Source organism: Nicotiana tomentosiformis, chromosome 2, assembly GCF_000390325.3.
Source record: "Nicotiana tomentosiformis chromosome 2, ASM39032v3, whole genome shotgun sequence".
Classification (NCBI taxonomy): domain Eukaryota; kingdom Viridiplantae; phylum Streptophyta; class Magnoliopsida; order Solanales; family Solanaceae; genus Nicotiana; species Nicotiana tomentosiformis.
Window position 1 is genome coordinate 160,832,830 of NC_090813.1, and position 11,429 is coordinate 160,844,258.

General features: G+C 36.5%; 1 protein-coding gene across 1 annotated transcript; it reads right to left on the minus strand.

Annotated features, from left to right (window-relative positions):
- Positions 1-8,020: 8,020 nt before the first annotated feature.
- On the minus strand, positions 8,021-10,739 carry LOC104103524 (small ribosomal subunit protein eS4-like). Its single transcript, XM_009611436.4, has 5 exons — positions 10,576-10,739; positions 9,430-9,507; positions 9,159-9,339; positions 8,858-8,955; positions 8,021-8,689 (listed from the first exon to the last, which is right to left on the minus strand). Exons 1-5 carry the CDS (start codon positions 10,576-10,578, stop codon positions 8,255-8,257), a joined length of 795 nt encoding a protein of 264 aa, XP_009609731.1. The 5' UTR covers positions 10,579-10,739; the 3' UTR covers positions 8,021-8,254.
- Positions 10,740-11,429: the final 690 nt, after the last annotated feature.

The window sequence follows — 11,429 nt, forward strand, 5'->3', positions numbered from 1 at the left end:
AATAGAATCTTGCAGATCAGTATGAAGACGTCTTCACTTATATTTGAGAAACTATGGGATATTTAGGAAACTTCACTTTCTTTTATTATTCATCCTGTGGTTTTTGATTATCCTGATAGTTTGAATCTTTGCTCTTTTATTCTCTCATAGATGGTGAGGACACCGCGTCAACCGTAGCTGAGAAGGAGCCAGAGCCCCAAGTTGTACCCGCTACAAGAGGTAGAGGTCGGGGTAGAGGTAAGGTTAGATCCCAGACCAAGGCACATGCAACATTGCTACCCAGTCTAAGGAGCCACCTGCAGATTTTAGAGGTGGACCAGGTTCCATATTATGTTGTTCCACCGGGACCAGCTCAGGTTCCTGAGGGTTTCATTGCTACCCCATTACTTTGGTATGCTTTGGTAAGTATAGTGGGTTTCTTCCAGAGCATGGCTCAGGAGGGTGTACTTCTTATGGTGCAAGCTACTTCACAGGCTCGGGAGGAGTTCAAACTCCAGCTACACACACTCCAGAGCATATGGTTTATGAATTTTGGACTCCATGAGTATTACCAGGTAGTGTGGTTTAGCCTATCGTTATAGCATGGCCTGAGGTTAGGCCCTCTATGTCTGTGGATTAGCAGAAGAGGATGGATAGGTTTTAGAAGTTGCATTCCCCACTCTTTGAGAGTGGTTCTTTATAGGATGCACAGGATTTCTTTGGATAGATGTCATGAGATATTGCACAACTTGGGCTTGGTGGAGTCCAATGGAGTTGACTTCACTATCTTCCAATCGAGAGGGCCAGTCAAGAGGTGGTGGTAGATTTAGGAGTAAAGTAGACCAAGAGGGTCACTTCCTCTCACATAGACTCAATTCTCTCTTCTCTTCTTGGAAAAGTACATTCAACACACCAAGAGAGATGAGTTGCATGGCCAGTTTGAGCGCCTATAGAAGGATTGCATTTTAGTCCCAAAGTATGAGCCGAGGTTTACTAAGCTACCACGTAATGCAGCATTTCTGATTCCTTTCGTGGCTGAGAAGGTGAGGAGGTTCATCGAGGGGCTTAATTATGGTATTAATATTATTGTGGCTAGAGAGATAGAGACAGGGACCACACTACATCAGACTGTTTAGATAGCACATAGGATTGAGCGCATCCAAGGTCAGGGTAGAAAGGAGCATGAGGCTAAGAGACCCCACAGTGTTGGCAGATTCAGTGTTCCTCATTTAGGGGCAAGGGCTACTATGGTAGAGGTTATATTAGTAGTCCATCTTATTCAACACCCCATCCCATTTGTGGTGTTCCAGTTTACTCATAATTCAATACACTTCTAGCAGAGGGTTTATCCCGCTCTCCTTCTATCAGGATTCTTCTAGTGGTTATTCAGGTTATTAGGGGCAGACTCATGCCTAGTAGTCTATTCTAGCTAGAGGTTATTCCGAATGTGGAGATTTGGGGCATGTAAAGAAGTTTTTCCCAAAGTCTGCAAAGGTGCAGTGTATCAGGGTACTCAAGATATGGTTCTCGCACTAGTTGCTATGCCACCTGCCCCGTTATCTAGATGTGGAGTCAGGCCGGTAGAGGTCATACCAAATGTTGATGGCTTGAGGGAGTTGATACTTTAGGAGGCTGATAGTTTGCGGTATTCTATTCATCCAGATACAACAAAGATGTATCGTAACTTGAAGTAGCATTATTGGTGGTGGAGGATGAAGAAGGACATTGTTGGACATGTTTCACAATGTTTGAATTGTCAACAAGTTAAGCATGAACATCATAGACCAGGTGGTCTAATTCAAAAAATGGTAATACTGGAGTGGAAGTGGGAGCGTATCACTATGGAATTTGTGGTAGGTTTACCACGTACCTTGAGGAAGTTTGAAGCTATTTGGGCCATTGTGGATAGATTGGCTAAGTCCACGCATTTCATACTGGTGTTGACTACTTACATTGCAAAGAGGTTAGCTCAGATTTACATCAGGGAGATAGTTCATTTGCATGGTGTGCCTATTCTACCATTTCAGACGGTGTCACTCAGTTCACATCTCACTTTTAGAGAGCTGTTTAGCGAGCGTTGGGCATATAGGTGGAGCTTGCACAGCTTTTCACCCACAGACGGAAGGTCAGTCTGAGCATACGATTCAGATTCTTGAGGATATGTTATGTGCTTGTGTGATTAATTTTAGAGCTCATTGGGATCATTTCTTACCTTTGGCGGAGTTTGCTTACAACAACAATTATTCGTCTAGCATTCAGATGACTCCATGAGGCTTTATATGGTAGGCAATATCGGTCACGTTGGTTTGAGTCTGGTGAGGCTAGGTTGTTGGGTAAAGATTTGGTACGTAATGCTTTGGAGAAAGTGAAGTTGATTCAGGAACGGCTTCAGACAGCTCAGAGCAGGCAGAAGAGTTATGTGGACAAGAAGGTTCGAGATGTGGCATATATGCAGGGTGAGAAGATATTTATGAAAGTTTCACCCATAAAAAGTGTGATGAGGTTTGGGAAGGACAAGTTGAGTCCTACGTTTATTGGTCCATTTGAGGTGTTAGAGAGAGTTGGTTATGTTGCTTATAGGCTTTCTTTGCCTCCTAGTCTTTTGGGAGTTCATCATGTATTCCATGTTTCTATGCTCCGGAGTTATAATGAAGATATGTCACATGTTTTGAAATTCAGTAAAGTAAAGTTGGATGAGAATTTGGTCTATGAAGAAGAGCTGGTAGCTAGTTTGGATAAACGGGTTCGAAAATTGACGTCAAAAGAGATCACTTTGATGAAGGTGATTTGGAAAGGACAACCAAGTGAGGAGGCTACTTGGGAGACCGATTCAGATATGCGGAGTAGATATCGACACTTTTAAGCAGTTCAGGTATGCTTCTAAATCTGTTAGATATGAACACTTGTTTAAGAGGTGGAGAATGTAACGATCCGACCGGTCATTTCGAGTTTTAGAACCCCATTTTCCTATTTGATGATTTCCATAGGTTGTTTTTATGATTTATGACTTGTAGGGATGAGTGTCTTGGTTTTCAGGAGGTCCGGAATTGTTTTGCAATACTTAGTTCCTAGTTTGAGGTTTGAAGTTGCAAGAGTTGACCAAGGTTTGACTTTTAGTTAAACGATCCCATATTGGTATTTTGAAGATTCCAACAGATTTGCATAATGATTTTGGACTTGTACGTATATTTGGTTCGGGCCTCGGGTGCCCCGGTGTTATTTCGGCGCTTCAAATTGAAAGTTAGAATTTTGAACTTAAGAAAGTTTGAAGTTATCGATTTGATGCGTGATTCTTGGTTTTAATATTTTTTTAGTATTTTAATCCTTTGTATAAGTTTGAATAAGGTATATAAAGTTTTTAGGATGATTGGATGGGGAACTGAGGGGCTCAGGTAAGCTTTGAGGGTTGTTTCGGACCATTTGGAGCTAAGTTGAGATTGGTGGATTCTGGAGCCATGTGTATGAATTGTGATCGCCTGGCTTGTATCGCGATCACGTAGAAGGGATTGAGCTAGAGGAGATCTTTTTTTATGATCACGTGAGGAGGCTTTCGATCGCATAGCTCTGGCGGTGGTGAATCGCGATGTTTGAAATCCGAAAAGAAAATAATTACTCCTTATGCCAGACCCTATTTCTCTTTCATAAAGACCTTAGATTTAGGTGTAAAAATCTCTGGGTATTCAATATCTCAAGTCAAATCCAAGTTAAAATAACTAACCTATAAAGTTGGAGTAAAAATCCCCTCAAAAATTACCTCTTCCTAAAATCTTGGTCTCAAAAATGGTGAAAATAGGCAAAATCCTAAAATGTAGACCTTAAATACCCCTCGAGTTCATTCCTTAATCGTGATCGCGACTAGTGCGTAGGTTCTTCCTATGGATTCGGTTTCAATTATGAGAGAGTTCCCCGAAGTTTTTTCGATGAATCTACAGGTATGCCACCATATAGGGATATTAATTTTTGTATTGACTTGGTGCCGAGCAACCCAGACCCACATTCCCGAAATATGAAATTAACACAATATATAGTCATATGACCTCCTGAGTTTAAATATATACTTTGTTTCCAAATCTGACCTTAAATTGATGTTTAAAATCCCAGGAAAAAATAAAATAATGACTCCTTATGTCAAATCATCTTCCTCTTTTTTCAAAATCCTTAGATTTAGGTGTTGAAATCAATGGGTATTCAATATCTTAAGTCAAATCCAAGTTAGAATCACTAACTTGTGAAGTTGGGGTAAAATCTCTTAAGCATCGCCTTTTCCCGAAGTCAAGGTCTCAAAAATGATAATAATAGACAAAAATCCTGAAATCTGGACCTTAAACACCCTTGGAGCACATTCCTTAATCGCGATCGCAAAAGCCAACTGGTCTAGCTCTTACGCGATCACGACCTCCTCCGACGCAACGATGTACTAGCTCCCTACTTTATGCGATCGTGAACCTCCTCCATGCGATCGGCGAAGCCCAAATTACCCCTCGGCTAATTTCTTCTACGCGATCGCGAGACTCAGCTCCGCGGTCGTGATACACTATTGTGTACTAGAAAACTAGCGGTTCAAACTCAATCCGAAATACTTTAAACCACCCCAAAACTCACCCGAGCCTCCCAGGACCCCGTCTAATCATCCTAACAAGTCCGTATACTCTATACAAACTTGTCTAAAAGCTCAAAATACTAAAAACAACATCAAAATCAAAAATCAAGTATCAAACAAAAAATCTCAAACTTTCATAAGTTCAAAATTCCAACTTTCAACTAGAAGTGGCGAATCAACCTTGGGCCACTCAAGACCTGAATCAAACATCTGTACAAGTCCAAAATCACCATACGAACCTATTGGAACCTTCAAATTACCAATTCAGGGTCGTTTGCCCATAATGTTGACTTTGGTCAACGCTTCCAACCTTAAGTCTCTATTAGGAACAAAACATCCCAAATCACCTGAACCCCTCGGAACTCGAGCCTCTAATCCCCTTAAGTAATAAAACAAAAAATCAATCTACGTAAAGTATTAAATAGGAAAATATGATTCTAAAACTCAAAATGACTGGTTGAATCGTTATATTCTCTTTAATTTCCAATACTAAGTGGGTGTTTGGACATAAAAATTGTAAAATTCCGTAAAAAAGTTTTAAAAAAAATTTCAAGTGAAAATGGTATTTGAAAACTAGAGTTGTGTTTGGACATGAATATAATTTTGGGTTGTTTTTGAAGTTTTGCGAGTGATCTGAGTGAAAATTTTGAAAAACAGCTTTTTGGAGTTTTTCAAATTTTCAAAAAATTTTAAAATCCATCTTCAAGTGAAAATTTGAAAATTTATGGCCAAACACTGATTTCGAAAAAAAGTAAAAAAATTTCGAAAAAAAGTAAAATTTTTCTTATGTCCAAACGGGCTCTAATTCTTCAATTTAGTTGCTTTATCCGCTGATTCAGCAGTTGTAAGGTTGCAGCAGTCTATAAGATTTTGGTTGATAAACATGTCTTTTCTTTTCTTTTTTTACTTTATTAAGTGGAGAAAAAAGACTTTAGACTACTGGTACTTTCAATATTAGTTTTGCCCATCTGGTAATTTTTAATGTTATGTAAAAAGAGCGATTGGGTGTTTTTTACTTAGAAAATAATTCGCAGATATAGTTCTTGGAGCTCTCTGTTTGCGTATTTTAATTAATATAATCTTCGCTAGCGTTTAGCCATAGATTCCCAAATTTATTCTGAAAAATCTGATTTGGGTGAAGTTTAATTTGAAGATGGAAATGTGTTTGGACATCTATTTTGGGTGAAGTTTGGTTTTGAAAAACATGAAACATGACTTATACCCACAAGTTCTAAAAATTATCACAAATACCCAACAGTACCATTATCTATAACATTCATTATATTATCGCAAATCATAGTCCTGAACATAAATAAATTTGATACAAAATTATCATTTTTATGATGAACTACATGATACACTATCAGATGACCGAGAAGACGAAGTAACATCGTTACAAAATAATAAATAGTGGGCTCTTTTATAAAATACAAAAGTTTGGGGCAATTTTAAAAAAATATAATAGTGATATTTTGGTTGAGCTGGTTTTGGGATTTGGCCAAAATGTAAGCAAAATCTATGGACAAACATGTGTTTGCCAAATAAAACCCAAGTTTATTTTGACAAAATCTATTGCCAAACGGGTCCTTCATATGTAACAGATTCATAGAATTTATTTTCCCTTTTTAGGGTTTTTAATGGATGGTAAGGTGTTGGAAGAGGCTGCTTGGCCTTGGGATATTTGGGATTATTGGACTTTAGCTGTATTTGTAAGAAGATCACTGTTTTTTTGTTTTATATCTGATTTGCTTGATCAATTTGATTATGCAACTTACTCTCTCTATATGTACGAAAAAGTTAACATTTTTGAATATCTGATTTGCTTGATCAATTTGATTATGCAACTTACTCTCTCTATATGTACGAAAAAGTTAACATTTTTGTTTTCTTTAAAACAGAAAATTTAAACATCACAGTAACTTAGTCCTTTTGTTTTATTCTCTTTTTTTTTTTATTACAAACATTATGATGATAATATTCAACTATATTTTGAGCCTTTTTCACGATCACGCAAAGCACCGACAAGTATACTAGAGGTAAACTGGAAGTAAAGTATTGATTAAACTGGTATTGTGAGATACATTTTGCTACTAGGAGTACTAATTTTTGTCTTAGATAGTTTTATGTAGAACGAGTGCACATATATAATTTTAATATGACCGTTTTTGTCCCTTTATATTGTAAAGATCGTTGGCTATTTATGTGGTATTGAATGTGGTAGACGATCAAGATCGTTTGGCCCTAAAAGATATTGCATAAATAAATAATTTTAAATTAATGAGGCAAATTATTTTTGAATAATCTCTGTGTGTGTATGTACACAAGCATTCACATTTCTGAACTCATAAATTAAATTATTTATATTGGGGATTTAACATACTTATACAATTAAGTTTTATATGCATTTACATGAAGAATTTTATCTCTTCTATCTCAACTAAATTTAAAAAATGTGTTTTATTGATGGTTTTTATGACCGCACGAAGTACGGCAACTTCACTAGTTATTATAGTTATAAACTAAGAACAAAAACAATTGTACCAGATTTATTCCTCTATCTAAAGAAGACAAAGTTAGTCCCTCCGTCCCAATTTATGTGGTGGAATTCAATCCCGAGAGTCAAACGAGTTTTTCTTTGCCCATGATTCTTTCACATACCTTTTTCATATTTTGAATTGTTAATTACTGTGACTTGAGGTATTTTTTACGTAGTTTTTAGATATATAAATCTTATTTCAAAAAACTTAAAGATTCTATGTCCGAATTTACAGTCAAAATTAAGAAGTTGGACACTCGAAATCCCAGTTCCTGGGATAAAGCAGTTTCACCACATATATTGGGATAAAAGTAGTAATAACAGGCATTGAACTAAACAATATTATCAAACTTTGTAATAGATATTGTCCAATTTTTTTCGAGGAAATAAAATAATAGTCGAAAAAATATATTATCTTTTTATATGTGTATTATATACAGAAAACAAATATACTTATTTTATATACTTTTTGGCTAGAAAATACAATTAATTGTTGCCTACCGACCAATTGTCCCTTTTTTTCGTTTCGTCTTGGCATATAAGAATGTAATGAGCCTGCCCATTTTTCCTTATGTAAGAATTTAACCATGCATTGAGAATGAACGAATTATTAAGGCACCCGGCAACAGAAGAAATAATTGTGCTTTCGCTTGCCTGGAGTAAAGCAGGTTGTTTCTTTAAAATCTTTATACCCTCCAAAAAGACAAGGATTACCAATCTCTGGAGTCCGGAGCAAGAAAATAGAGCAGTATCAGCAGCAGAAAGCGTCCTTGGTAGGGGGATCTGAAAAAATGTTAGCAGGGATCATAGTGATCCGGAAGTACCGTGTGGAAGGGCTCTCGCTCAAGGGATAACAGCCCGGATAACAGGGTAATGACTCCCAAGAGCTCTTATAGGCGGAGTCAAACAGAGGAAGGATCAATTTATATCAAATTCAATAATCATAAAAGCACATACCTACCTGACCACTTTAAAAGTCTTCAACGTTTTTATCCTAACAAAAAGCTATAGGTTGACAAGAACCTAGAACACAAATGTTTGTAGGGCAGTACAAACAAAATTGGTATTGCTAAAATAAAAATAAACATTAGGTCCAACCAGAAAAAAGGTTTGATCAGTCTAAAGTTCGACCACGCATTTTAAGCAGTGGTAGCTGATTGAGCAGCAAGTCTCTTCCGTGCCTCTTCAATGATGGACAACTTGATACCTTTTCCTTTAGGGAGGGATACCCATGGCTTAGTACCTTTTCCGAGAGTGAACACATTTCCCAAGCGGGTAGCAAACTCATGCCCTTGGGCATCTTGAATGTGAACTGTCTCGAAACTACCCTTATGCTTTTCCCTGTTCTTAATAACACCAACACGCCCCCTGTTTCTACCACCAGTCACCATGACAACATTTCCGACATCAAACTTGATGAAGTCAACAATCTTATTGTTCTCTAAGTCCAGCTTGATGGTATCATTGGCCTTGATGAGAGGATCGGGGTAGCGGATTGTTCTTCCATCGTAAGTGTTAAGGTATGGAATACCCTTCTGTCCAAACTGCACAGATCGGACCTTGCACAGCTTAAACTGTAATTAGCCAAAAGAAAATTAGTAATTACTCAAACAAGGCAGTATTGCACAATCCTACAAGCTGGAAGCAATCAACAGAAAATGAATTGTTCCAAAGTACAAAAAGATGCAGGCTACTTTCTCAAAGTCCATAGTGCAAAAATCAAGAATGCATCAGAAGTGAACCTTGGCTTCCTCATCCCTAACTGAGTGAAGACGAAATCGGCCCTTTGTGTCATACATGAGGCGGAAGTTCTCATTTGTCTTAGGAATTGACACAACATCTGTATGTCAAAAAGAATGGGCATTACTAATTTGAGGAACTCAACCAACTAGAACACAGAGGAAACAAACAGAACATCAACAAAAAAGGTCATTAACGAAAAATGTTCTTTGAAAACTGAACATTCTTGATTTGAAGATTCAAATCATTGCAGTATTACTCGAAGATGCAAAACCACACCAAATATGAAGGAAGTACTCTTACCCATAAAGCCAGCAGGGTAAGTCTTATCTGTCCTAACTTTCCCATCAACCATAACAAGTCGTTGCATTAAAATTGAAATGACCTCGCCGTATGTCAGAGCATACTTCAGCCTGTTTCTCATGATAATGATCAACGGCAAACACTCCCTTGATTTGTGCGGACCAGACGAAGGCTTGGGAGCCTACAGAAGTAAAAGAGACAACTCTTCAAGTAAAGAAGCAGGAAAACATCAAAAATTACTCACCGGTTACTATGATAATTGATGTCTTACAAAAGCTCCTCCAAGCTTGTCAAGCATCCAATGCTTTGGGGCATTGAGCCTCTTCAAATGTTTCTTCAAACCTCTAGCCTGTACATGAATATAAAAACAAAGTTACATTTGGCAATATCACTACTGCATGTACAACATTTCCAAAGAGTTCAGGCCAGCTATTTAAGTCCACTACCAATAGAAAATGACAAGCATCTGAAGCCAACTGTAAAATTCAAAATCCATCAATGTCAAGAGATCTCATGCAGTTATTCGAGATAGAATTAGTTAACTGCATCCTTAGATGCAAGGATAAGAAAATTATCTCAAAATTTGTACTTAGTGAAAACGATTTACAAGATATAGAAATAATAAATTACTCAATAAACTGTAGGGGGTAAAGTTCACAGAATAGTTAAGCATTGATTGTAAAACAAGTTTTGTTAAACCAGCACATTAACAATATATAGATTGTTATAGAGTGGATTATACTGCCAAAATTCTCATCTACGGATTGTGATTCAAAGTCATTAGCTTTAAGTATTTTGTTTATTAGTTCTCAGTGAAGATGATATTTTACGAGATATAGAATACACAAGGTTCGTTATCCAGCAAATAATAGTACAAAGATTGTTTTCTGGTGAAATACCAAAAAAGAATTGTCATGTAGGGATCTCGACTCAAAGTGAAAGATTAGCTTTAAGGAATCATTTTAGGTTCTCTTATCCAGGTAGTAAGATTCCACATTCCATTGGCATAAGATAATACATAGATTATCTCTGTTTTGAGAAACATAAAGTAACATACATATTTCGGCGCTAAGTTGTGGTAGTATTAGTAAGGCAGAGTTTTATAGTGGAAATCAAATATATATTAGTCATATAAAATTTATATTAGTAATGCAGATTATGCCTTCTTTATACAGCGAACCAACAACAACAACAACAACATACACAGTATTATCCACACCAGACGTTACCCCTACTTATCTTGTGAGGATAAATAGCACAATAACACTAAATAAAACAAGTATAATGAGAAAAAACGACCAAAACTCTAATGAGAAGCAACACTAATTTTATCTAACAAATGTAAATGGATATGTTGTGGATCTAGAATAGAATATCTTCTAATTTAACAAGGAATAAACTGGAGAAAGAAACGAACCATTTTGGTGGTCTTTAGATTTGAATCAGCAGCCTCACAGCTCCGCCACTTTCTGCAGTAACTAAGCTTACCTGCTGCTTCGCTGATGTGAAAGCCTCCTTATAAACCCTAATTTTTAAGCTTCGATGTCTCCTTAAATACTTAGTCCAAGCCCTTCTTAGCCCAACTCTGATTTGGGCCATATGGGACTGCCTTTTGGTTGAATTTCTGATTGGGCTTGTGTACACAACCATTTTACGCACGTTTTCTCCGAGAAGATTAGGAAAAATATTTATTTGGACAATTATCCTTTAGAACCTTTTTATAAAGGGAAAACCAGTGACATAAGCCAAAAATAGACATTACTTATCAATAATTAGCCATTAAATGATCTATCTATCTATATTATTATTATTGATGGACTAAAATATCCTCAAAATCTTGATGGACTTTTATACCCTTAGAATATAATTTTTATCGGATAAAAGTGTAACTTTTAAGACCCTTCTTTCGAATTTAGGACTTTGAATGTAACTTTTTTGCAATTACTTGCAAAAAATTTTTTATCATTACCTGAAAGATGTAACTTTTATTTTCCATTGAAGAATTCCTTGAAAAAAGAAAACAAAATCAAGAGAATAAAATCCTCTATAATATATTACCTATTTAGTTTTCGGTTGATCGATCTTCGTAACTGCATTCAACCCCGATAAGACTTTTCCATATTTAAAACCATCCATGGATGTAATTTTCACCTTATCGTAACAAAAATCAATATCAGTCCAAGCGACTCAATTATGCACAAGATTTTTCAAAATCATCAAAGTTATATTTCAAAGTTAAGAGTAGCAACTATATACGAAAAAACATATATA

Bases quoted from the DNA above. Each gene is read 5' to 3' on its own strand.
- LOC104103524 (XM_009611436.4), bottom strand. The intron at 8,956-9,158 runs GTAAGAGTACTT...TTTGACATACAG, and splicing joins TTACCCTGCTGGCTTTATGG to ATGTTGTGTCAATTCCTAAG. The intron at 8,690-8,857 runs GTTCACTTCTGA...GGCTAATTACAG, and splicing joins TTAGGGATGAGGAAGCCAAG to TTTAAGCTGTGCAAGGTCCG.